At 46.1% G+C, this 26,434-nt stretch overlaps 1 protein-coding gene across 13 annotated transcripts in view; it reads right to left on the reverse strand.

Moving 5' to 3' along the window:
* The window catches only part of CADPS (calcium dependent secretion activator), a 204,682-nt gene that overhangs the window by 161,548 nt on the left and 16,700 nt on the right, over positions 1 to 26,434 (reverse strand). For all 13 annotated transcript variants that reach the window (XM_064432916.1, XM_064432911.1, XM_064432909.1 and 10 more), the window contains exon 2: positions 3,172 to 3,285. In XM_064432916.1, the coding sequence (XP_064288986.1) occupies positions 3,172 to 3,285 (114 nt within the window). The remainder of the gene's footprint in view (positions 1 to 3,171; positions 3,286 to 26,434) is intronic.

Raw genomic sequence — 26,434 nt, forward strand, 5'->3', positions numbered from 1 at the left:
ACGTGATAGATTTATTTTTTATATACCATTCAGCAGCACAGTACTCCATGTTCCCAGATGCTTGATGGCACAGGCATCTGTTGGCAGTAGTAGTGGGTTTTGTCCAAGGACCAGACCAAAAATGATGCTGAGGAAGAGCTGAGCCATTTCCTTCCAATATCACCATGGGAGCACTCACTCCCTGCAGACAAGACAGGCAGAATGCCACCAGAAACCTCTTCAGTCCATGCTGAAACAACAGCAGCATGTGCTTCATTTCCTCATGGAGATTAAATATGAGGGATAATGCCCCAGGTGCGTGCAGGTGCTTTCAAGTAATGGGTGAGAGCTACCAAGAGCCAAGTTCCTGCTGCAGCCAAGGAAATTATCAGCACGCTGACTGCAGGAAATGGTGGGAGGTCACAGTGACCCACTGCAACATCCTGGGCTCCCATGTCACCTCATCCATGCCAGGTGCCCAGGCCTGAACCTGTGCTAATGACTTATCATACCTACCAGGCTGTTGTTGTTCATGGTCCTCACCTCCAGCATCCTGAGCAGTGGGATCTGGCTCCCCATATTCCCTCAGCCCTGATTTTTAATCCCTGGGTATGGAGCAGCAGCCAGCAGAAGAAAGGAAGGCTGCACTGCTAGGGAGGCAGGCACAGGGGAGCACCAGTCAGACACAAAGCAGCAGAAATCATGAAATAGGAAGATTAAAATAAAAAGATAAAAAAAAGGTGTTCTGTCCTGTTTTCTTTAGAAAACACTAGGTGAATTGCCTGGCTGTAGGACTGCTTAGTAGGGTTGCCAGGAGCCAAGAATTGCCTAGAGCAAAATCTTAGCATGGGTGCACACACCAAATCTTGCAGAAGGGAACTGACCTCCAGGAGCTGGGTCAGGCATCCCCTGCCGCACCCACAGATAAGCTCACCACGCCAGGGTGTCTGTCTGCTCACAGCAGAGTGGAAATGGGGCTAATGAAGCACTTCTATCACATGCACTGAAGTGACTGCTGCAAAATGTGCTGGTGACAGACAAAGCTTTACTCATTATAAGTCAAAGGACCTGAGCAAAGCTCCCCTGCAGTGTGTTGGAGTGTGCTGGGCCTGTCTGTGCACACGGGTCTGCAGCATTCCTGCAGGCACAGCGCGGCTTTGCAGAGCAGCAGCAGATCACTCAATTCTTTAATCTGATAGCAGCCTGTGAACTAGCCTAAGACTGACAACCACATGCTTACCCTGACAGCCAGAATTAACAGCAAAATGTGGCCATGCAAACACATTCAGGGCAACAGCAAATGCATTTCTGACCTACAATGTCACCCTTATCTTTATTTCTCTGCAAAAAACCAATCATTCCCAGGTAATGAACTTATCCTGCACCATTAATAAGTGGGCCTTTTAGAAACATCAGCCATGTCCTGCACAGAGATTACCAGTTTCAGCTGTGTGTTTTCCAAGCCATCTTGCAGATTTACAAATCAGTAAATGCTGATTTCTAGATAGCACCCAGCAGAAGGACAGTTAATTGAATAAAACTGAGATTTGCAGGAGCTGAGATAAGCAGGATCTGTTGCGATTTGCACAATGGATCAACCAAGGGGGCACGTCTCTGCAGAGAAGGAAGGGAGAACACTGTCAGCAGGGAACACTGCTCAGGCACTGAGGGGCAGAGGCTTTCTGTGGCAAGGCTTTGCCTTGTGCCACTGCAGCTGGCGCTGAGGAAGAGCCACAGAGGCAAGCTTCAGCTGCACAGAAGCTGAAAGCACACGGCTGTCAATTAAAGGAGACCAACAGCTAAAAAGAAGAAAATCGTGCTAAAGGACACAGAGCGATGCATTACACTTTATGTGGCCTGTTTTAAGCAGGACAGAGCTAGTGGAGGGTCCACTCGAGAGCATGGGCTTGTGTATATCTAGTGCTAATCTACTGCTCTTTTTCAGTTTGGTAACTTGGGGCATTTATACAGCACAGGACTTCTGGAGCTGACAACACTCAGCCAGACCCAGCACTGAAAGAGGGATGTATTTTGCCTGGTTTTAAGTAGTTTCCTTTTCCTGCCCAATAACCTTATCTGAACAGATTATGCTGCTCTTGCATCCTAAAACACAGCTCACTCCATCTTGAAAACTTTCTTTGAGAGCACATGTTCAGTGAAGCTGTGATGATCCCTTGGCAGTTTCTTTTCTGATAGAAGATGTAAATGACTCTTGGCTTCCTTCCTGTACAGAGAATGATGTAGCAGGAACTACTAGACTGGTTTAACAGAGTTAATCCAGAGATAATTTGTGCTTTCCTTACACAGAAGCAGCTGCTTCATGTCCTATAGAGTTAAAATGCTCCTCAGTTTTAGGATCTGATTTTGATCCCCTCTTAGATTGCACTTCTAGAGAAATATCTTATGTAGGCAATTCAAAATCTTCACCTTCTGTGACAGAACAGCTCTAGGGAGAAAGAGAAGTGGTTTGCAGAAAGGCTAGCAAAAAAAAATAAACAACACTCCTCATAGAAATGACAAGCACTGATTTCCTTCAAAACCAGAAACTCTTTCCTTCTAAGCAGAGATTTAAAAGGCAGCATTATGGGCTGCATACAAAGTGGTGCAAAAAGACAGATATGCATAATTATTCTTTTGCACAATTAAGAACAATGTTTCATGTTCTCTGGTATCATCTAGTTTTGCAGATGCACATCCTCCTCACTCCCCCTTTGCTTTGCAGCACTTGCCAGGCCAAAGAGAAAAGACAAGACTCATGCTGAAAATCCCAAAGTCAATTGGACACAATGCAAAAGTTCTGCAAGAACTGAATGTGCTGCCCAGATTTCTCTTGGTATTTTTCACATGGAGCACATGACATTGCTTTTACTGGTTTTGCCACGTTCCCTGTTTTAGAATACATTGTTCAAAAGTGTCAGGAAATTATTTTTCAGCTCGAAGGAAGGGCAGTCTTCCCCATAACCAGGCTATAAGGAAACACCATGGCATAGGGGTTGCTATGGTTGTTCCACGGTTTACATTAAAGCCCTGAACCTCCCAAACATTGTGATGTACCAGACATCTGACAGAAGGCACTTTGCATTTGCCTTTGCTTCATACTGTGTGATAATGGACAAACCATTAATTCAGAATTCAACCCCATCTGTGAATAGGGACAAGGATTCATAAGAGCATTGCATTGTCTCTCCTTACCTCATAGTAGCTCTGGACAGCATTTATAAATGCTTCATCTGCCACAATCTGGGTTTCTCCATTGAGAAAGGCCTGGAAACGATCCTTGATTGTCTGGAGCTGCTGCTTACTTATCTGTAAAACATGCCAAAAGAAGAAAATTTGTCAAAAAAGGTTTATGTACAAGGGGGAAAACCCAGTAACTGATCTGCAGTATCTTATTGGAGTGGTTATAATGTGCATTTCTGCCGTCCTTTGGGGACAGCAGCAATAGCTGAGGAACCAGCCACACATGGGTACACACACATGTACTCTGCAGCCTGGCGAGTTCATTTAGGCAAGCACCTGAATTCACCCTAAACATAATTTCTAAACAACTGTGCCACCTCAAAATGCACACAAGACTTTTACTGCTTCAGGTATACTAAATTCAAAAACAAGCTGCTGTGTGATTGCTTGGAAGAATCTGTTTTGGTGCAACCCCTTTCCACTCAGCCTCTCCTCCCCTTTAGAAGCTGAGGTTTCATACCAAATTGAAAGCCTTGCAAGCTAGGCTTGTTGGTTTTAGGTTTTGTTTTCTTTTATTTTTCTTTTTTTTTTTTCTCATTTTGCTCTTTTCTTTTGGGTTTTCACATACAAAACATCTGTCAAAACCAGTGGTGAAAGAATCTAATGTTGAAATCCTATGAGAGCAAACCTGTTCTCCATTTCCTAGCAAGGACATTCTCTGCTGTCTTTTTGCTGCTCAAAACACTCCCTGTCCAGCATACAGCTGGTATAACTTACAAGACAATTCTAATTCTGTTACAGTGACATCCATAGAAAGTTTACAAGGGTTTATTCCAGCCTTATAAGATAACATGCCATTATTTTTCCAATTTATCTGTCAGTTTAAACCCAGACATAGCTGAAAACCCACCTCTTCAGCTTACAATGCAGACAAAGTCACAGCAGGCACATAAGTCATGTATCAGCAATGCCTGCTTAACATCTGAAGATGTAGACAACACTCATGCTGAAAAACTGCAGGGATTGAAATGTAGCTGGGGTTGGTTTACCATGAGGCTACCTCACATTCAAGGATAAGAATTAATTTTGACAGAAGGAAGGAAGCAATACGTGTATATTGCAACTTCAAACTTAAAGGGAAACGAGAGCAGTAAGAATTAGGACAGGTGTTTATTATTGACCAAAAAAGTCTAGAGAAGTATCTTTTATCCTCATTTGTATGCCAGTGGAAGAAACCACCCCATTAGAATGGAAGAGAATGATAAAATTAATGGCTCTAAGTGTCTAAATGGCTTTGACTAAAGTATGAAAAAAACCTGCAGAGATTCAAACAAGTAGAGCAAAATGACACCTGGTAAACACCACTAGTGATAAAAAGCAGGAGAGGGACCACTTGGAAAATGCAGTGATAAATATCAGTGGAGCTACAATCACGATGTGCTGTGTGGGGTGGTTGGGGACTGCAGTAGTGAACATCAGGAACACTGGTAATTAATGCCTCAGCACCACGCTGAGGGGGGTTAGTGAGCAATAGCAATTTGATGTGATAATCTGGGATTATTTTACTGCTAATGGAGAAGTGTTCATCAAAGTGACAAAGTGAGACTTGCTATGCTTTGCATTAGAAAATGTGGAACAGCCTTCACCACCGTGTGGGTGCTGCAAAGGTGGGTCACTCCCACCCCCAAAACACCAGCCCAGACTTCACAGGGTCTGACACATGCAACAAAACCCAGCATCACAGGGCTGCAGTAAGGACCATCCCTTAACCTGACCCACCTCAGCCTTGGGCTGTGAGCCCAGAGGAAAAGCACTGCCAAAATCTTGTAGCTTTTAGGATGGCAGACTCTTAGGACCAAAAATTAGATCCTATCTGCCATGTAAGGCACCTAAACTCCTTTGGGGTATTTGCCGATAGCACCCTAGACATCAGGAGGGCTTGGGCAACACGCACAACATCAGATGTAAAACAGGTTCCAAACTTATCTGAGCTGATAGAATTGAAAACTGGGTCAATGATAAGAGGAGCCAAAAACAATGCAGTGATCGAAGACACCTGTGGGAAGGTGCTAGGTCTGTTTTTACTAATCATTTAATTATCTCAAAGAAGCAAAAGGCAAGATGTTAATTAAATGCATTGACAATTTTGTATTAGCAAGCATTGTGAATGTCAGAAGGAAATTACAGGGCAACAGATGCTATTAAAAAACAAGGAAAGAAACAGAAAAAACTACAGGTAACCTTGAAATCAGGGTGCTGAGGCACACAGAAAGACATACTAAGAGCACAGATACTCTCAGCCAAGAGGCTTTTCATTTGGGATTTTAACAACATGCATGGTATATTTATTACATTTTTGTGTTCAGATTATTTCTTAGGACAACCTCCAAAAGTCCTTGCTTGTTCAATTCGTATTATGACATCTAGCAGCAGTATTTTATCCTCCTTCCTCAGTACTGAATGGGCTACCTTCAGAAGGAATGATGCTCCTTGAAATTCCTAGAAATTCCCAATACGCAGCTCACACGCAAGCTCCTGGGGGCTGTGGAAATGAATCATCAGATTTGTCTCTACGAGAGTGTCAGTTGCCTCCTCCTCAGCCAAGCTCTATGCCAGCATCTTCCCCATCCAGGGAAAAGGAGATCCTCTCTGATCACACCTGGCTGCAGCACAGTCCTGTCCTCAGCTAACAGCACCCTCGGTCTGACACCCCCACCAGAGCAGGAGACAGCCCTGGGTATTGATCCATGGCTGTGCCACTGTTAGGGATATTATCAAGGAAGAAGTCAGTCTGAGACACAATTTAACTGTTTTCATATTAAACTCAGCTTCTGCAGCACAGCAGCAAACACCTGATGCAGAAAGCCACGCCACAAGGGAGCAGAGGAGACCAGACCTGCAGGTCAACCAAAAGTGCCCAACACGCTTCACCTCCTATTTTTCCCCCTTTCCTTCCCCATCAGGCCCACAGGCATTGCTGCCAAACCCCAGAAGCACTTCTGGGGCAGCTGGGAGGCTGCACCTCCCAGCAAAGGCTGGAGCAGGGCAGGGGGCAATCTCAGCACCAGAATCACTCTCCAGAGCCTTGAAGCTCTGCCAAGTGATGCCACTAACTCAGCCACAGGCTTAAAAGAGCACGTGCCCTGAACACTCAACTGCAAGCTTAAGTGCTTTAAAGGCAGGGGTGTTATTTTATCTCCTGTAATTAGAGGCACCAGTGATAAGCTAGAAATCCACATAAAGCAAGCCAACAGCTTCTGCAGATCCAGTAAGGTCACTCAGTTACCTTCCACAGGGTGCTCACAAGTAGCAGAGAACAGCAGAATTACTTCCACTTGGAAGGACATCAGTACAACATCACAGCCTTCACACCAGCTGTGGCAGGAGGTGAAACCCTGTTAGCCTGCAAGCCCAGCAGAGGTGTGGATGTTGGGGGCACAGCCTCACTGCCTCCCATGCAAACAAATCCAAGTGTCATCACACAGGAGAGCTGGGAGTAAGCAGGAGAACTGGTGGATTGAAGAGGTTTATTCTGTTTACCTTCCCTCACTTTTCCAAATCTCTCTGATGTTCCCTACAACTGCTTCCCACATGTGAACCATTAAAAACCAAACAGTCATTTCTCTGTTCCAGAGGGATCACAGAACACAGCACTCTGGACACAAGAGAGCTCTCCCAAGTTAATACTGTGATGTGCTTATGCAGTTTCCCAGACCTTTACCTGTCTGGAAGAATTTAAATTGCCAGATACATGCAGGCATATTAAAAACTGAAATCAACTGAGGCAGTGAACTGCTGGCACAGGTACCAGGCACAGCACCCATGGAGCTTTTGGGCTGGCATCCCTTGTGGATTGCATGGCTTTTTATAAGAAGCTTGGCAGATGTCTTTCCCATAACAGACTACATGATAGGAGCTCACCAGGGACTAGACATGAGACCCACATGATTCCTACCTTCTTGGTCTAATTTGTTAAGAAAAACCAGATGCTCAGCACAATTTAGGGAGCTCACAACCTGACAAAAGACTCACCTGCCACAAGCAAATCACAGAGGCAACCAAATGAATTTGCTTGATGCAGATCCCAGCAAACAGCACATCAGCATCTTTGGGACAAACATCCACCAGCAGCTTTCTGGCTGTATTATTTTTGCACATACTCTGTCTGACTCAGAGCCAAGTGCAAACCTGAATGCAGGGAGCCATGGCACTTTCTCCAAAGTGTTCCAGCCAGTGAACAGTTGGCACAATCTCTGCTCATCGTCTACAGCCTCCTTCACCTACACCAGGGAAGCACAAGCACTGCAAAGAGGAGATGTTTGCCACAGAAAACTTCCCTGAACAAAGTTGTACACAGCAATGTGCCTCACTAAGCCATCCTCTCTCCAGAATGCTTTGCTGAGTCTGAGCATGCAGGAATGAGTACAACACCAAAGTGGGCCCAGAGAGGCTGCAGCATCTTGAGCCTTGCAAATTTCCACAGCCTGACTGCATGAAAATTATCTGGTTTGGGAGGGAGCCCTGCTTCGAACAGGAAAATTGGGCCAGAGACCTCTAGAACTCTCCTGCAACTTAGATTATACTACAGTAGTACCATAACCAACAGAAGATTTGGAAGGAAGGGCCATCCTAGGTTGCAGATTGCTGAATCTGTCAGTAAGTAGCAAGCAGCACATTCACACTGTACAGATACTCAAACCTGCTAATAAAGCCCCGTCCATCATTGTGATGGCTGCTGAAATCAATCAGACTTGGGCTCTGTAGGAGAATGTTTCCAAGTGAAAGGCACTCTGCAGTTGAGAAGTGACCCCCTTCACTGCCACACGTGAACACCTCTGATCAAGGACTGAATGTTTCAGAGCACTGATGCCTCACAGAGCCCTTGCTCACTGCACATCCCCCTGAAGGGTCTTTCCTGCAGGCAGGACACGAGGATGCATCACAGCACTGCACACTGGTCCCTAATGGCTCAGCCCATCAGCATCACCCCTGTCCCAAAGGAATTGTTTCAGCTGAGGACTGCAGGTAATTCCCAGGGGGAGCACCTCTGCCTTTTGTGCAGAAAGCCCAGCCAGCAGTCAACCACAAACAGCACTGAGCATTTCCTTCTTAGGGCACCTGCTGCTCAGGGACCACTGCAGGGAAGAAAGGAGGAATATTTAACAGCTCACTATGTTGTTGCTCTGGGTTTGGTTTTGTAACATGTAATAAATATTTCATTACTCCTCAGCACCAGGTGATTTAAGAAAAATCTAAACCAACCAAGTGAGCATCTCTCATCATTGCTGCTTTCACAGCCAGAAAACCAGTTACAACCACAACAATGTGGGAGGGAAGGTGTGGGGAGGAGGCCAGAGCAGCAAAGCACTGGTCTCGGGAGAGAGGACAGAGGTCCCAGCAATGGGCATGAGACTAGAAAAAAAAATCAGGTTATTTTGCACTATGAAAATGTATCAGGTTGTCCCTCTGCTGATGCTGATTTCCCTGCTACAAGAGAGGGCCACAGGTGGGGTGACTCACAGCCCCAGCATTTGGGGTTTTAATTGCAAACTCTCCTGAGCAGATGTGGCTGCTCTGCAAACAGCTGAACACTGCTGGCTTTTCACTGCTCACATACACAACCAGCATTAATTAGCAGTCTCAGGAAACTGCTCCCAGCCACCTAACAGTGCCTTTTCTGGTTGTTTCAGAGAAATTTAGTGCTTGTTACCAGAAAGAGCTTCTTGTGCTTTGGTTCCTGATAACCAGGATGCATCTTTCCAGGGATACCCTTACAGTCTGACCATATGCAGATCCTTGTGCACATACTCACTGTTTTCCTGCTGCCTGTACAATTCCCTCTTTGCGGGTGCTTGATTTGTTGCCTCTCCCTTGGTCCATGCTTTACAGGCCCTGATGAATGCACACTGGCCACCCACTCTCCAGCCACATTTATCCTTTGTGAGCAGCAATCGAGCATGGTCCTGGCAAGCCACCCCAGTGTCACCTACTCCTCTCTCAGAAGAGGTGTCCAGCTGATTTGTTGCAGAGAAAATGACTGTACCATGACCATGCCTGGGTTTGCACATGTGGGCAGTGAAGTGCATAAACAACTCTTCCTGCCTGCAGCAGCTCATGCCCTGTCTGCTCAGCCCACCTGTGATGTTTGGGATGGGTCATATCAGATTTTATAAATTCTCACAGGTGAGAACAATGGGGATCCTTTGGAAGAAACACTCCTACCTGCCCACCTGCCCTGTGCTCAGAGATCAGGCTGGGTTTGAGCACAAACAATGCAAACAGCTCCTAGGTCCTTACACACCAGCACAGCACCAATTTGGAGGTCAGAGACTGAACCAGCCTCTCATGCAAGCAGCCCAAGAACACAAGAACAGTATTTCCTGACCTAAGGGTAAATATCTGCTTCAGCAATGTGACCAAAGGGGACAGAAAACCCACTAGAGCAGCCTGCAGAGGAAGAAAGCCCCTTCCTCTGCCCAGCCACAGATCAACCACTCTGCCATGGCTCCCCTCAGCACCAGCTCCAATCCCTGCCAGGACCTCTCACTACCTCTGTTATTACACACAAACTCCAGCAGCTTTGCAGCACAAGCAGTGAGTGTTAAATGATTTTGGCACTTGCTGGAACATTTCTCCTGTAAAGAGGCTCAAGTATTGCTGCATAAGGATGGGAAGGCAAAACATCAATCCCTTTGGTTGAGCCAGCTGCAGACACAGAGGCTCTAGATCAAACAGTGCAGATCTCCTCTTTCCACTGTCCCAGACTACACCCAGTAGCAGATTTATTGGAGAGACAAAGCACAGGCTCCGAGTTGCTCTCTGAAATACATGGATGTGTTTTTTATCCTCTCAAACCCTGAGTATATTTCTTTTCTATGATTCACTCTGCCAGCTAGGCACACTCCTTTGACATACATGAAAGACCTAAACTGCTGTTATGGCTGCTCTTACTTTCTGAAACACTGCAGTGCACAATGCTAAAAAAGGAAAGCAAACCAAGCATTTAGGACTGGGCCTTGTCATGATGAGTTTCCCCTTGTGCTTTCCAAGCTACACCTTCCTTTTTCAACCTGCCACCACAGAGCAAGCCTACATGCAGGTACACCAAAAGTTACCTTGCCACAGCCTGCTTCACTTGCTATCTTTGTTTGTACCAGGGGTATCCATCCAACATTAACACATCACCCTTGCATCTGTCCCCACCTTGCATCTCTCCCCTGCAAAGGGTCCCCTGTTCCATTAACATCACAGAATTGTTTGGGTTGGAAGGACCTCAAAGATCATTCAGTTCCACCCCCTCTGTCATGGGCAGGCACACCTCCCACTAGACCAGGTGGCTCAGCTGTGGTTCCAATCAGGAAATTCTGCTCCTGCCTGCAAGTTTCTTTCTCCTGTGTGTCTCCTTCTGGCTGGTCCCTCCTCTGCAGCTGATGTGCTGGCAAGTAACCCCAAGATGGAGCCACCTGACAAGAGCACAGAAAACTTGGAACTTTTTCCACCTTTGATCTTATTTTACCTAAGCAAGCCATTAGCAGAGTGAGTTTGTGACAGATCCAACTGAGTAAGCTAGCCCTGCTGAGTATCTTTCTGAATATGATCAAACAGATACAGGCCCCTATTTTTTTTTACTGCTAATAAAAATACCACTTTGATCTTGGAAGAATAGAGAAGCCATCACAAAACAGAAGCAAGAAATAGCAAGGATGAAATACTAGGCCAGTGACTGAGGATGGGCTGAGGGGTGATTGCTGCTCTGAGAAACCTCCCTGGTGACTTCTGCTGTGCCGGGAACCTTGCCTGGTGAGGTCTGCTGGGTAAAACACATCATCGTGATGTGGCAGCTTTCAGCAGAAAGCCCAGCGTCATGCTGCCTGTGGTAAAAGTGCAGCTGCTCTGTTAATAAAACAGAAAAAACAAACCCATAAAAATACTAGCAGAAATACAGCTAGGAAATAAATCCAGGAGACAGATAGAATGGAGGCTGTGTAGAATGGGCAAAGGGACAAGAAAAGCTCCCCAACACTTGATGCTGCTTTGGGTGCCCAAAAATCCCTTTACTTCCAGACTGGATTATCTCCTCCTCCTCCTCTCTCTGGCTCAAATACCTTCCTTATTCCCCCCCCAGTCCCAGTCCCTGTCTGATTAACTTCAAGTCCCCAGAGCCACTAACACAACCACTTACACAGCCTGCTCCGCAAGCCCTGCTAGCAAGGGCCTGGCCAGAGGGGCACTGTGAGACATGTTTGTTCTGACTGCTGTAGAAACCCTCTGTAAATGCAACAGACATGGCTTGGCTTTGCCCTTTCACTCCACTAGCACAGTACATGTGGTACATACAGTGCATTGCTGCTCTGAGACCTCAAAAAATGCTTAACCCAGGAAAAAGGATAGAAGGAAGATCTTCCCTCTCCTCTGGAGCACCACAGGCAGTCTTGGAAAGTAACATTTTCACTCCTTTTTTTCTGTTGGATGGAAAACAACAGCTGGTCTATGGAAGCCTGTGAGTGTTAATGTGACACAGCTTCTGAGACATTACCTCCCATCCTTTCATGCTTCAAGACCTTGGTGTGCTGCAGTGGAGGAGGGAGGTGGGAAGCTGGAGAACATCACAGGTCCTTCTCCATGAGACACCCATGTCCAGACCCTTAGAAAAGTCAGGAAAAGGCTGGGCTATGATCCTACCAGAATTCATATTTATTTCAGAATGTTCTGAGGACGAATTCCAGAACTTCAGTGTTCAGAGCCTGACAGAAAGGAAGTAAAGAAGACAGTTTGGGGTATGGATAATACACATCTATTTCCCAATGGCTACAAAGCCCTAAGCCTCCTGCTCTGTCACCATCACAACCATGCAAAACCTCTCATTCAATCATCTGCAATAGATAGCTGATATTGTATTTATTTGATAATAAAAAATGTGCAAAATCTCTTACAAGTGCTACAAGGGATCAATTCACAAAAAATTCCTGGGTGCATAAAAGAAAGAATTGTACAGAAGTGGTGGTTTTACACTGCTGATCAATGTGGCCAGAGCCCCTTTGACCAGGAACACTGCCAGCTCCTCCTGAGGAGTAACTAACAGCACAGAACCTCTTTTCACCACCTGGGCCAGGGTTATTGGGACAGTTCAGCACTCTGCAGATCAGTAACCCTTACTGCTGCTGACACCACCCAAGTGTCTCCATTCTTGGCCTAGGGGCTAGGAATGGCCCAGTATATTGTGGGTTTGGAGATCCCAGGAGCAATCTAAGGACAGTCACATATCCATGAACTAACTGATCCACAAACAGGGGTGAGGGATGCAGTGGAAACAAAAGATGGTCTGTGCTGGGAGTTCTGGGATTCAGGCAAGTCCTTGCTGTCCAACAAGCCCATTTGTCTGTTCCCTCTGTGCATTTCCCATTTGTGAAGGAGAGTAATAGCACTTTGTTTCTCTCCAGAAGTGGCTACATGCATGAAAGAGCCTCTCACAGACTAGGATGGTGCCTATACAAGAAGAAAAGCAAGCTACTTTTAGAGACACTTTTAAATCACTATTTGTACTATTTCTATCTCTGTGTTCCTATTCCAGGCAGATCTTACAGACTGCAAAAGACAGTAATCTTTCCTGGTTAATCTATACAGCGGTTCATGCTGACTTAAAAATATTAAACAATCAGAGCTAAAGATCTCCTACTGACACTTCACATGTCCAAATAAGAAACCCAGGCTTCTCTCTATTCTTTTTTAAGGTTAAAAAAAGCACATCTACCATCACTGGCGTTATTTTTGCATCATTTTCATCATTAAACTCTGCCTCTCCTCCATGTCACAAGCTATTTTAAAAACAGTTCTTACTGAGCAGAAGTGGCAGACAAATGAATGAAGAATCAAGGACTCCTGGTGTGTCCCAGCCTCTGTGAAAATGCTGGTTTCAGCCTGGCAGAGTTAGCAGGGGAGGGAATGTCTTTGATGGGAATGAACAAGATGGCAAGAAATGAAGAGGAGCTCCCAGGCAGGCAAGGCTGAAATGGTGAGCCCTGCTGTGGGCACCCCATATGCCCAGGCTGCCCCTGCCAAGAGCTGAGGAAACCACCAGCCCCCAAACCAGAGGGCTTCTGTCTGAATCAACATGAAATTGTGCTGCTGGAGCAGAAGAGGAAGCAGATGCAGGTCTGAGCAATATTTCTTTTCCAAAGAGCCCACTAAGAGACGTGACCTACTACACACCATGACTCTGGCTAAATACAACTTGTCGTGTTTGAAATTTTCCCTTATTCTGTGCATCTGCCATGAGTTCCAAGAAACAAACAAAAAGAAAGAAAACACTCCAGATTTTAAGAAAATCTGTGTAAGAGCCAAATACATCTCTGATCCAGTAAAAGAGAAGCTGTCTCCTTCAGACAGCACTTGAAAAAGGCTCAATCAATCAGTCAAGCCAGAACAGAATTTGCTTCTAGATAGAAAAACAAGAGAAAAGGTGTGAAACTGTAGTGCACGTCCTCCTCCACCTCACATTTCCTGCTAAAGTGAGTAATATCAGATTTTACAAGGCCATGTTGTTTGGAGCTGGAGGAGAAAGTTTTGTAAAAGGTAGTTTGTTCTGGCAACAAACTACTGCAAGAAAACAGCATTTCAACTTTCCATGCCCACCACCAGGCAGAGACATGGGAATATACCTTCACAGGATGGCTGGTATGTACCTGGAATAGCTGAGAATGTCTGTCTGCTCCTTCAAAGGCATCTGGGAAATTCATCTGCAATATCATCATTCCACTGGGGTGATTTACTATTATTTAAATAAAGGCACTGTTAAAATTATCCAATTAGTTTCCCACAGCCCTGGTCTTTGGACCCAGTTTCTGTCAGGAGGCTGAAAACAAAGGGGCAAATCTTGCAAATTATCTGAGGCATCACAGAGATGGGATGAAAGCCCCATGGGGACACAGCCCCAGGGGTGGCTTGGTGCAAGCAAGTGCTCAGATTTCCAGGCTTGGAGCACATTCACTTGACAGGGAAAGCTGGAGAAAGCAGTGACCTTTTCTCAGCTTTAGGCTGCAAGCATAAATGAAACCCAGCTAGGGCAGTCATGGCACACACAGCCTGTGTGCAGTGTGGGTGGGGCCCACCCTGGCATCTGCAGAGGGACAATTAGCTGCTTGCATGAAATTAGGCATGAAGTTCAACCATGGTTTTCAAGATAAGGGAAAGGCCATTTGCTGGCTGACAGGCTCTGGAGTGTGCAGTGATCAGTCCAAGCCTTGGGGATCTCCTGGGGAAGCAGTGGAAGGACAGGGGTGAGGCACCTGAGCTGAGCACAGCTCAGCACTGGGACCTTCCCCACACAAACCCCACCAGTGGGATGAGAGATGCAACAACCACGACTGAATCATCCCTGGGGGCACCTGGCTGAGGCAAGAGGGACATCCTGGCTCCCTGAGCGAGCAGCCCTCTGCCCCTGGTGCCTCTGGCCAGCATGCTGGCTGTCTTTTGCCTTTTACCTCCTGCCAAGTTTAATTAGAGCTAAAGGACAACCCCCAAAGCTGCTTTCTGTGACCCAGCACCAACCACCCACTCCCAGCAGCAGCACCCAACTGCACAAATCTTTCCTGTTGGCTCCAGGGCACAGGGAGCAAATGCAGAGAGATCTGGTCTTGTCCAAAAACCTTCCCATCAGCCTGGGTACACAGTACTGGTAAAGTGGATGTAAAAAAAAAAAAATCAAATAAAAAAACCAAACCACCTAAAAAAAGCCTTATTTTATGCCTCTGATGGCCTCTGGGGCTTTATTTTTTGGCCAAAGGTTAGAGATAGTAGTTTGAAACATCCAGCTTTCCTAACAAACCCAAAAGACCAAGTTTGGTACCACTACTGTAAAGCCTCAGTACATTAACTCTCTAAAGTCTGGCAATTTTCAACAAAGCAGTTGCATATGGCCCTATATAAAAATCCTCTCCAAAAACACATGCCTACACATTAAAAACTCTCTCATTTAAGCCAGGAAAGCTGTTTTAAGGATTCCTGTGAAGTGTAGTATATTGCAGACTGTCTCCAAAAGAAGAAAGATTTTTCTGCTTTGGGCTTGAGGCAGAATAATTTTAAAGGCTTTGAGTGAATGATGAGCTCTGTGCATTTCTGCTGGGAGGGTCAGAGCCCCCTGCTATCCTCTTCCCATCAGATGAGCTGTCTCTGCTCCTCATTTGCTGTGGGTTGTGCAGAAGAATTGTAAGCTGGTGCTACAAGAACAGTGACCTGCAGCAGAAGGGGATGTAACAGATGGAGTAAATATCCTCTTCAGCACACCCCCAGAATATGTTGTCCAAGCTCAAAATCCTAGAGAAAAGATTTCCTATGTGTCTTACACTACCTTACAGTGCCTAAGAAATCCAGGAGGAGGGAGAAAGGGAGAAGAGCAGGCTGTGCACAAAGGGAGCAGAACACAGTCCCAAAGAGCAGGAGGGAAGAATTGCCTGTTGCTACATGAGGTAATGAATTTGTCTACACATTAAGAGTACAAGTTGAACCACCCCCCCAAAAAAAAGCAGCAAAGCTACTGCAGAACTGAAGCATATAATTTCAGAGGAGTGCTTGTAGGAGCAGAAAAACACGTGGGCATACAGAAAGAGGAAAAGACAAAATGAAATTATTCTTCATAAAAGACAGCTGTGCTAGCATTTGCCTACAGCATTCTCTATCCTGGAGCTTCCCTTCTGCTTCTAGGAGCCCTGCAAGAGATCATTAAAACCATAACAGTCAAAACCACAAAAAAAGGGTAAAATAAGCTCCCCAAATGAGCACAATGCATTGAATCAATACTCTCATTTTCCTCCTCCCAATAAGTGTGAGGAGTGAGCGATGTCCTGGAAACAGGTCTGTGCAGGTGGCACATCCCAGAGCTTGGTGGCAGCTGAGCCATGTTACTCTGATCCCATAAAAGAGATCTCACATTATGCTGTACATGCACAGACAATCCCACCTCACCTCAGCCTACAGCATGGATTGCCTTTTTTTTTTTAACTCAAACATTCCTATTAGAAGCCTCAGCCTACGCTGAAGAATTAGAGATAACTGGTACCCGCAGAAATTGGAAAGAAAAACACTAATCTTAAATATTGCTTAAATAAAAGCTGCAGAACTCAGGATGTGGGAATGCAGTCACTTACCTGAAAATGCCCCAAAATATTTGAATGAAAGGAGCTTGGAGTTTCACTCCTGGTGCTGATTGCTGGGCCAGAAGCAGTACAGCCAGCGATGGCTTCTCCCTTGGCATGACACACACTGCAGAGGGGGCCCACACAGCCTGCTCCAGAACAGGCAGCCCTGACTGACAGTTGTCTCAGAGACAAATGCTTTCCCAGCCCTCTGGAATATGAGCAGCAAGCTTCCCTGGCAGCTGGATGAGGGAGTAGGCACGCTGGAAGATGGGCAGGGAGCCCACGGGGGATGCAGGTCGAGGCGGGTGATGCCAGGTACCAGCTGCACTGGCTCCTGCAGCTCCTCTGGCCCCAAAAACTCAGGAAGAAGAGGGACCAGGCTGAGCTGTGACCAAGCAGGTTTTGTCCAGAAAGCTGGGCCAGGCTGGGGCGTGCATGAAGGGGAAATGCCAAAAGCAGCACAAACAAGCCTGTTCCCCTTCATTCCACACTGGCAGGGCTTTCTCCAGCGATGCCAATGATACTTTGCCATCCAGCCCCTCCTTGTCTGCAGCTTCCAAACTTCAGAGTTTTACACATAATGGTTTCTTGAGTGGGCAAGTATCCTGCCCACACTAACAAGAGAAGGGCAAACTGATGGGAAACTTTGTTCCACCTCCAACTCATTTCCAGCCAGGTTTCAGCACTTGGCTTGATCCATGCAGCAGAGAAAGCTGCCAGGATCCAGCTGAAATCCTGGCTGTGGGCTTGGAAAGTCAGATATTATGCATGTTGTAGCAAACAAAATCAGCAATAAAATCTTTCTCACCAGGAAATATTGGGAAAAAAAATGCCAGGAAAGCTGCAACAGAAGTCACTTGAGAACTTCAGCACTCCTGCCCATCAGCTCCAGCCCTGGAGAAGATACTTTTGCCTTCAGTGACTAAAAGCCCAAGTGTTTATCAGGAGCAAAGTTCCCCAAACCTGAATGCAGAACTGCTGGGCACAAGCCATTCCTTCTGGTTGATGTCTGCCTTTGCAATTCCACTTTTCTCTCTGATGCTATCTCCCAGGATACACTAAAGCTACCCTTAGATTTAGGTGGCAAATAGAAATTTTTGTTTCCTTTAATCTTTTGAACTGTGACTACTTCTTTACAAACCATGTACTGTTTTTGAGCTTTGTGATTAATTCCTTAGACATTTTTTAACAGAAATGTGCTTTAAACATGCAAAACAAATCCCAGTTCTTCCTGGTACAATGGAAAAGCAAAGAAACTGAAGATAACATCAGGGGGAAAAAAAACAACAAAGAAAGACAGAAGCTTTTGCCACATTGCAGGCTAACAGCAAGAACATGATAGAATAAAGATGCTTATCTTGAGCCACCGAGAGTCTGCACAACATGAGTCAGAAAGAGCAAGGCACCCCTCAGCCTGTGTGGGAGACCAAGGAGATTTCTGAATGGGGCTGGTAGCTGAGCCCTCTGCTAAGCTGTGCATAAAGCCTCTTTGCCTATGGGCTGACATTTGGGGGGTGACAGAATCTGCATTTCCTGCTCAGGGGGCTGCTGCTGAAGAGGAAGCAACATACCCTGTAGCTACAGAGGGCCACAGGGAAAGCCTCTGAAGCACTGTGTCAAAGGCTGGAATTCAAAAGACTTTTCTTCCCTTATTCTTGGTTCCTGAGAACCAGCATCAACCCCCACCACACTCCTCAGCCTTACAGGCTCTTCCCAAGAAAGAAAACAACAGAACATTAAGCTGGCACAGTACTTATGAAGTGACAGCAAGACCCCTTGCAGTAAAATCTCTGCGTGATGCAGAAGGAATTACCCCCACAATTTCACTCCTGTCAGACAGCAGAGCGCAGCACAGGGGGTGCTGTGCTGCTGATGCCAGAGTGTGATTTCCATTAGTGTTAATAGGAACTACTGACAGAAGCAGCCAAGAAGCCAAAAAGCCTCCAGTCTTGATGAGTGCCTTTGATGAGTGCAGAACTGCATTAAGTCAGTCCCAGCAGCTGTAGCAGGCAAATGATCACGGCTGTGAGCATGAGAAAAGAGCCAGGGCTCAGGGTCCAAAGAAGGGCTGGATCTCAGCTGAGATGGGGCACTGGAGCTGGAGCAGCACAAATGGCCAGGGCACAGTGGCACAAGCCAAACCCCACCCCAGTGTCCACGTGGCAGTCGGTCACAGTCCTCAGCAGAAAGCTTGAGGGAACCAGGTGGCCACTGCAGCATTTCTTGCAGCTACTCCATGAACAGCTGCTGCCAACAACCACCAAGCTCCTTGGGATGGGGCACAGAAAAACATTTCTGTCCCCAGTGGAAACATAAGAGAATTCACGAGAAAGTATCAGTTAGGAAAAACCAGGGCTTGGGATTAGAAGATGATATAACAAAAAACAAAAGGTGGGCCATGGTTTATCGTGGGTTTTTATGGAAGAATGGGGGCTTAAAATGTAAAGATGTTGTTTTGGTCCCTATTAGAGTCCAGCAGTTCAGACCGAGAGAAAAGAGCATCATTACAACCATCACTTCAAGTCATTGAAGATTTTTTTGGATAAGCAAAGGCCTAGAGAAAATTCATCCCCAAGATATGAAAATAGATTTTTATTAATTAGAGAAAAAGCCAGATACAAATCACAATCCCCTGAGAATGCATAAACTAGATGTCAGGGTTATTTTCTTCCAAACAGTTTAATAAGCAGGTGCTGAGCTGATGGTGGCCATCTCCCCAGTGTGCCACACGAGGTGAGTCGCTGGCACAGCCTTGGCACCTACCATTTGCAGCAAAACCATCAGGTCTCACAGCAGATCCCCTGCCAGTTCTAAGTGCCTACCCACCACCTCCACCACTCATTTCTCATCAGCTCTCCAGACAGCAACAGATCATTTCATCCTGTTACTTATGCCACAGAAATTTAGACTCGAGGAAAAATAGGCATAACAACATTACATCATTTAAGCAACCAGCTTAGCTGACTACATCAAAATTCTGCAAGAGCAACAGACCTTTAATTAAACTAATTAGCCCTGGGCCAAAGAAAGGCCTCTTTCCTGCTGATTCATTTGATAGGAGTGGTGGTGCCACAATCACTGTCACAACTCAAAGCACTCCTGAGTGCTTTGCTCACAGCTCACTCAAACCCCTTTGGCTGCAAATGCCTCTGCAGAAGCCTGGGCTACCCAGGTACCTGCCTTGTGCCATTCACACAACTCAGCTCCAGGGCCTGTTTTTGTGCTGATAACCTGAGTCTCGTGGTCTCCATGCACCATTTGGTACAAAATGAAAATAACAGAAAATCCTACCAGGCCTAGCCCCAAGGTACTCGTAACTCAAATAATTTCAGATGGTAAGCCAGGAGCAGTCCCCTTCACAGGGCTGTGCCAAGGACACAAGTCTGTGTCCCTTGGGCAGGGACTGATGCTGAGCTCTGGAAGGGGAGCCCAAGCTTGTGCCAAGAGGGTCTGGACAAGCTGGGCACAGAGGAGAGAGGCAGCAACCCCTCCCACCATACCCTGTGCACTTTCTGCCCCCAGGTTTGCCAAATGCCTCAGGAAAATCCAGCCTCTTCACAGGAGCACACTGCTGCAGGGCAGAGACACAGCTCTGTACAACCCAAAATGATGATCCATCATGTGGCACCGCTCCAGCCCACACAGGGCTTCATCTTCTACTACACACTGAAGTGAACTGCATTTTTTGATGCTTTTTTTCTTTTCTTCTGGAAAGAAGCTAATTAGAGTGGAAAAGATCTCTACGACTTTCACATATACAACTCCTGTATTTCAGAATTTAATTTGTGTTATGCAACTACCACACACACACACACTGTACTTGAAATTATGTAGCATGCAACTTAATCAAACACCACTAGCAGCACCAGGTAGTTAAATCATGCTGTGACAAACAAGGAAAACGATTTTGTGTAAGCATGGCAAATTCTCCCTTGCACTCTGGTCAAAGTGGCACCTACCACCAATTATCAGATTGGTAAAATGCATCTGTTATTTAGGATAATGGCTTAACTTTACATACACAGGGTATGGCTTGGGGTGCACTAAGTACTCACACAGTGCAGGGAAAGGGCACCTGAGTGGCACTGATCACCCAGGGAACCCCTGAGAAGGTGAGCAGGAGCAAAGCAACAAATGCGAACCCAGGGCAAGGCTGTAAGAAACAAAGAGCTCCCTCAGGAAGGCTTTGAGGACAAGACTCCTCAAAGTATGGACATATCTGCTGAAAAAAAAACCAAAACAAAACAAAACAAAAAAAAACAAAACAAAAAAAAAATCCACAAAAAACCCTCATTCCACTCACATTCACAACAGGAAATTAAAAGTATGTGTTACAGCAAGGGAACCACTCTGGATACTGGAGAAAAAGCTCTGTCCCAGTAAGGATGCAGATGCACAGGAGGAGCTGACCCAGGAACTCAGGTCCCCACATCCACAGTGGGACCAGCTGGACAAGTGCCACCAGGAACAACCTGGGCATGCTCAATCCAGATTTAAGAGAGGAAGTTGTTCGGATAGCCTAGGTCCTTCCAGCCCTATTTTAGAGGATTTCTCCCCTTCACTCCAGCTGCCCTGCCATACCTCACAAGAGGCATCCTGCAGCCAATGCTGCTCTGCAGCAGCCCCCGCAAGAGGCACAGGCTATATTTATTCTGGTACATTGCAGTGGGAAGCTTTAATCTGTGTAATCGCCTCAGAGAAGATTTCATTCAGTGAGGGGAAAGCAATTACTGTTTCATTTGCAACCAGTTGCCTTCCCAGGGTCTTAATCTATCAGAGCTGGAGGGTCCTGTCAGCCCCTGCACCTGCCTGGGCAGTTTTTGTCAGGTTTATGCTTCTGATAAAAGCACCTGCTGATGCTCAAGGTTTCCAGCCCCTGTTTGAAGCAATTTTTCTCCTCCCAGATGCTACTGCTTTTATCTGACAGCATACACCCTGCATGAAGAAAACAACTGGATATAATCCTAGATTAAAGGGATTGTAATGCAGAATTAAATACAAGCACTACCCTTCACAGGGTTTGCTGTCGTCATCCACCAAGCACAGAGCTCGGCCATCTGGGAGGTGGTCAAATGGTGGTGGCATTTCAGACAGTCTCTGCAGCTCCTGACTTCTCTAGACAAGCATTTACATCTCTCCACAGAGGCGGGAGGAAAAAAAAAAACACCTAAAATAAAAAAAACCCCACAAACTAACACAGCAATAAAACAAACAAATCTTGGTGTTTCCATATGATGCTGCATTAAAATCCCTTTAAGGTTTCACTTCAAAAACTAGCAACTGAAATCCAAATTCTCAGCAGGACTCTGCACATGTTGGAGCTGATGCACCTCAGTGCTAGGAAGGTTTGTGGTCCCACAACAACCCCGCCAGGAACTAGAGGAAGATAACTGAGGCTCAAATTAGACAAGAAAAATGTCCCAAGGAAAGAATATTCACTGTCACTGCAGCAAGAACCACAATAGCAGAGCAATGCAAAAGCCCACCAGGAAATCTTTATGACTTTATCTTACGTCAGGAAAGACACCATATACTTATATGCACAGCTGCATGCTTGGAAAAAAAAAAAAAGGCACTTTAATCTGCTTTTTCCAGCCTGGCAGCCAAAGCAGTTTGACATGATAAGGAGACTTGAGAGTTGTGAAAACTACATATTAAAAGGAGAAAATTTCTAACTGTCTTTCTCTTGTAAATTGTGGCAGCCAAAAAATCCAACCCTCAAATAAAGACGTGCCTGAAGGTAGCAATTTTACAATCAGCAACAGAATGATTTATATCACTGCTGTCATCTTTGTTGGGGAAAAGGAAGCCAGGTATTGTGATCATTAGCTTTTTGATACAGATGATGTTTTTAAATTAGGAAAAACACATGCATTTTAATCAGGAACTGAAGGAAATTGCCCCAAAATACTAACAGAAGAATCTGCAGCTCACGCCAAGATTTGCAAACACAGGAGACGAATATTAAGGTGACAAACATCATCAGTGACATCCCTAGCTGCTGCATATCCCTGGGTACCTATGTGGGAGCTCACTCCCCCTGGAACATGGGATCCCACACCCTCCCAAAATATACATCCTCATGCCACAGGCCCCAGGCAGGCACAGCCTGGAGACTGGCCCCACTCCAGTGGAGCCTGTGGTTTCCAGGTGCTGGTCTCACACAGCAAGGTGCCCTCTCCTCTTAAAAAAACAACTAAGAGCCAAGATGTTACTGCCTCTTTTCCCCAGAAAATTAAGTATAAAAGCAAAGCCTGGCCTACCTGCTCCTCAATCTCTAAGCTCCTGTCTATGCCTTGGCAGACACACATGAAGTCACATGTGCAAAAGAGAGGAGGCTGCTGCTGTCAAAGGATTAAAAATCAACTCAACTTGACCTTTAATGCAACAATGTGGCTTCTCATGCTTCCATTCCCCAGTGTAACCATAATCACATTTGTTGCTGAGGAGCAGGAAACTGTTTTCAGAGGCCAGTTAACATGCAGGCTTCCACAAGCCTGGGTGATGTGACAGCAAGGGCACCAGCACAGGCTTTCTTAAGCCCAACGGAGCAGGTTTGAAATTGGGATGCATTTTAAAACCACAGAACAGAACGTCCTGCAGATGACATCAGCAGCACATCAAACTTCACTGAATGCTTGTGGAGAACAACAGCAGAGAAAGCACTGAGAGTGCTCAGCTGAGACGGAAAGTCCTTGTACAGGAACTCCAAGCCAAACAACAAATCTCTGGTCACAAACACCCTCAGAGCTCAATACAGATGATGAAGAAGACAGAGATTAAGTCTAAAAGGCTAATTGTTGCCTCCTGTCCCTCTCTATTTTAATAGATTACAGGAAAGATTCAGCCTGTATTTGAGTAAGTTTTGTTTATAAATCCCACACAATATGCAAAAAACCTCTCCTCTAAAGAAAAAGCTGTGTCACCTCCCAGTTCACAGCTTGCACTGACAGCCATGTAATCTCAGCCTGGGTACAGCAGTTTCAGACCTTCAACAAGGATTCCTCAGCCTGACAAGGATGCACTGAGCATGTCCAGCAGTCCAGCACTGTGCCATGTCTGTGGGAGTAGCCAGCAGTCATTCTGCACCATTCAGCTCATGGATCAGCAGTCCTGCCTCTCAGTCTGAGTATTTCTGGCCCTGTGGGTCTGCAATTCCTCCATGCTGCCTGCCCTCCCATGTTTGCCATTGAAAAGCGCTGATAGCACCAGAAGTTGTGCTGTTTTCTGAAAGCGACTCTAATTAAGTATAAAAGCAAGTCTAATTAAGTATGGTCTGCTCTGTGAATCCCCTGGGAAGACAGAGGAATACCATCAAGCCTTGCATCCAGCCATCCTCCTTTTGTTGGTGTAACCAGCTGACAGCAGATGCAGCCCTGATCTGAGCACCAGGATGTGCACCTTGAGCCACACAGAGGCACGTGCTGAGCAGAAGGTGCCGTGGAGTGAAGGGCTAAAACACTTCTCATCCTCCACACCCCACTGGGAACAGGACTCTGCCATCCATCCTTCTGCCAACAAATCCTCCCCATCTCTGTTAAAATCGCACCAGCACCCTCAGGCACACCCATAATCTCATTTTTGAGGCTTCTGCAGGAAGTTGTAGGTACAGAAAGCAGTCAGGATCAGGTCTGGAGCATCCCAGTGGAAGGGCCTTTCCCACAGCCAGGCTGAGAGCTCTTCCCTGCTCTCCTGTTTCATCTCTGCATGACAGAGAGCACAGATCACAGGTGCTCACCTGGGAATTCATCCTGCTCTGTGCCATGCTGCTAATGATTAAAAGCTAACAACAAAACCTCCAGTGAGGTAAAGAGAACCAAAGCACAGCCCCAAAACATTAGTCACTACAAACATATCTGGAGCTCAACACTGTGGGGCACATTTAAATTTACTTTTCCTTAATTATGAATGAATGTGGGTTTATTTGGTGTTTACTCCAGGGCAATAATAAAAATACATTTAAAATTATTAATCCTGCTGCAAAGAGCCATCACCAGTGGTTGCCCATCTTGACCACCTGGTTCAGTGCAAGTATTTGAAGATACAAGTGAATGCCAAGAGCTGCCAATTTTCATGCTTGAAAGGGGGAATTTTCCTTATGTTCTATCCTTACCCACTACTGTGTGCACTCTCAGTAGATGCCCACCTATAACCTCTGCTTAAGTTACTTATTCTTTTGCACCGGTTTATTAAACCAAAGGCTGAAAAGCAAGAAGAAAAAAACCCAACCAGGAAGGGAACAATGTAGTGAAGCATTGCCTGAATTCATCAGGACAATTGATAATTATAGCTCTGATCTTGGGTTGCTATTGATTAGTTATAAATACACAGCACCAAAGGTACCAGGGCAAGGAAAGAGCTTTTTTGGAAAGGCACAGGAACAGACCCCAAAAGCAGAGTGCTCGTGCCTCTCCAACACATAGCCCTAAGTGCCCACTGAAAATGGGAGATACTTTCCTGCTCACAGTGGACAGCAGGGAGAATGATATCATTAAAGCCCACATTGCATCTCAAAGTCCTTGGAGGAAAGGGGAAGAGGTACTTCATATTTCTATAAAACAATTAGTATTGACAGAATGGACTATAATACAGCACTCAGACCAGAGCAGTAATTAACTATGCAGCAGCTTGCTTACTGGATGCAGATAGGAAGCACCGAGGCAGCAATTAGAGAGCAGAGAGGCAAGGCAGGCACATGGCTTTGCTCTAACGAGGTATTGACCTCCAAGCTGTCTGCTCAGGTGCCTTTAGAGACATCCCATACCCCACACCCAGCATCCCTGGCACAGTCACTGGCATCTCCCTGGGCACAGTGAAGAAAGAGCTGGCAGCCAGCATGGATTTGGGAGCACCAGGTTGTGCTCAGCCTCTTCCTCCTGCCTTGGTTTCTCTGTGCCTTAACGAGTGTGGCTATAAGCCAAGCAGAGAGCTCTGGCCACAGACAGCATCAGGGATGGAAAAGTACCACCAACAGGGGATGGTGCCTGGGAACTCATCTGCAAGATGCCACATACCATCAAATGCTTTTCCACTGAAGCTCAAGGCAACTGGTTTCAGCACCTTTCTAATTTGCAAATCTCTGAATAATCCTGAAAATTGAAGCCTCAGGGAGAGCTGGGGCTGCTTGCACACCATTTCAGCCTCGTGAGGCTTAGCTTTAAACATCTTTGGGGAGAAAATATTTGCAGTCCAGTTTGAGGTCCAGAAAAAAATGCCCAAACCTTCAGTGTTTCTCCCTCTAAACCCAAGAGGTACCATGGATCTGTCTCTAAACAGCCACTCTTGGGTAGCCCTTGTTCTACCTTTTTCCCATCTACTGGGGGAAGTGTCCTTGCACAGTGCAAAGGCCCTCCTTGTCTCTTTGTAGGGAGGTGAAGGAGAAGTAAATGGTGTTTCTACTTCAAGAGGAACACCTTCCTCCCACCTCTCCTCAGCTCTCCTCTTCCCTTTCCTCTTTTGCCACAGGAGTTTACCAGCACTGGCTGGTGATGCTCCTCAGCAGGGCAGCCACAAACATGCAGAAAACAGGTCCATGTAAAGCCAATGCATTTACACCCGTGCACGTGCTTTTGGCAAACAGCTCACAAGCTGGGCTGACATAAATGATGGAATACAAGAAATAAAGCTCTTTCCTGCTGTGACATTTTAAAACAATTCAGCAGGCTTTTCACACCAGGAAAAGCTGGGGCTGTGTGTGCAGCGAGGAGTGAACATGCTGCAGCTCTATGCATGGCTCCAGAGGCAGGAAATTACTCTGCAGTGATGCAAGTGACTGCTTCATTCCTGATATCCCTGAAACAAGGACAGAAACTGGACCAGCAAGGGCTTCACAAGGACACCATTCTCTCCTGGGTGTGGGTGCCAAGGCTCTGTAAGGATGAAGGGCAGCAAAGGACCCAACAGACATCAGGCATCACTGGGCCACAGTGAGGACCAGAATCACTAAGTCATTCTTGCTGGCCTGACCAAACTCTCACAGTGCAGTAAAAGGTAATTTAAGAAATGGATGTGAATTTGGAGGCAACACTAATTTCTGGATACTGAGACTCTGAATAAGCTTGCTAAGGAAAGCAAGGCTGCCACAGGGTCTGCTGCAAGTGGTTTAAGAGACCTGCTGGGAGATGACAGTTTAGCATCCAGAC

Source organism: Passer domesticus, chromosome 9, assembly GCF_036417665.1.
Source record: "Passer domesticus isolate bPasDom1 chromosome 9, bPasDom1.hap1, whole genome shotgun sequence".
Taxonomy (NCBI): Eukaryota; Metazoa; Chordata; class Aves; order Passeriformes; family Passeridae; genus Passer; species Passer domesticus.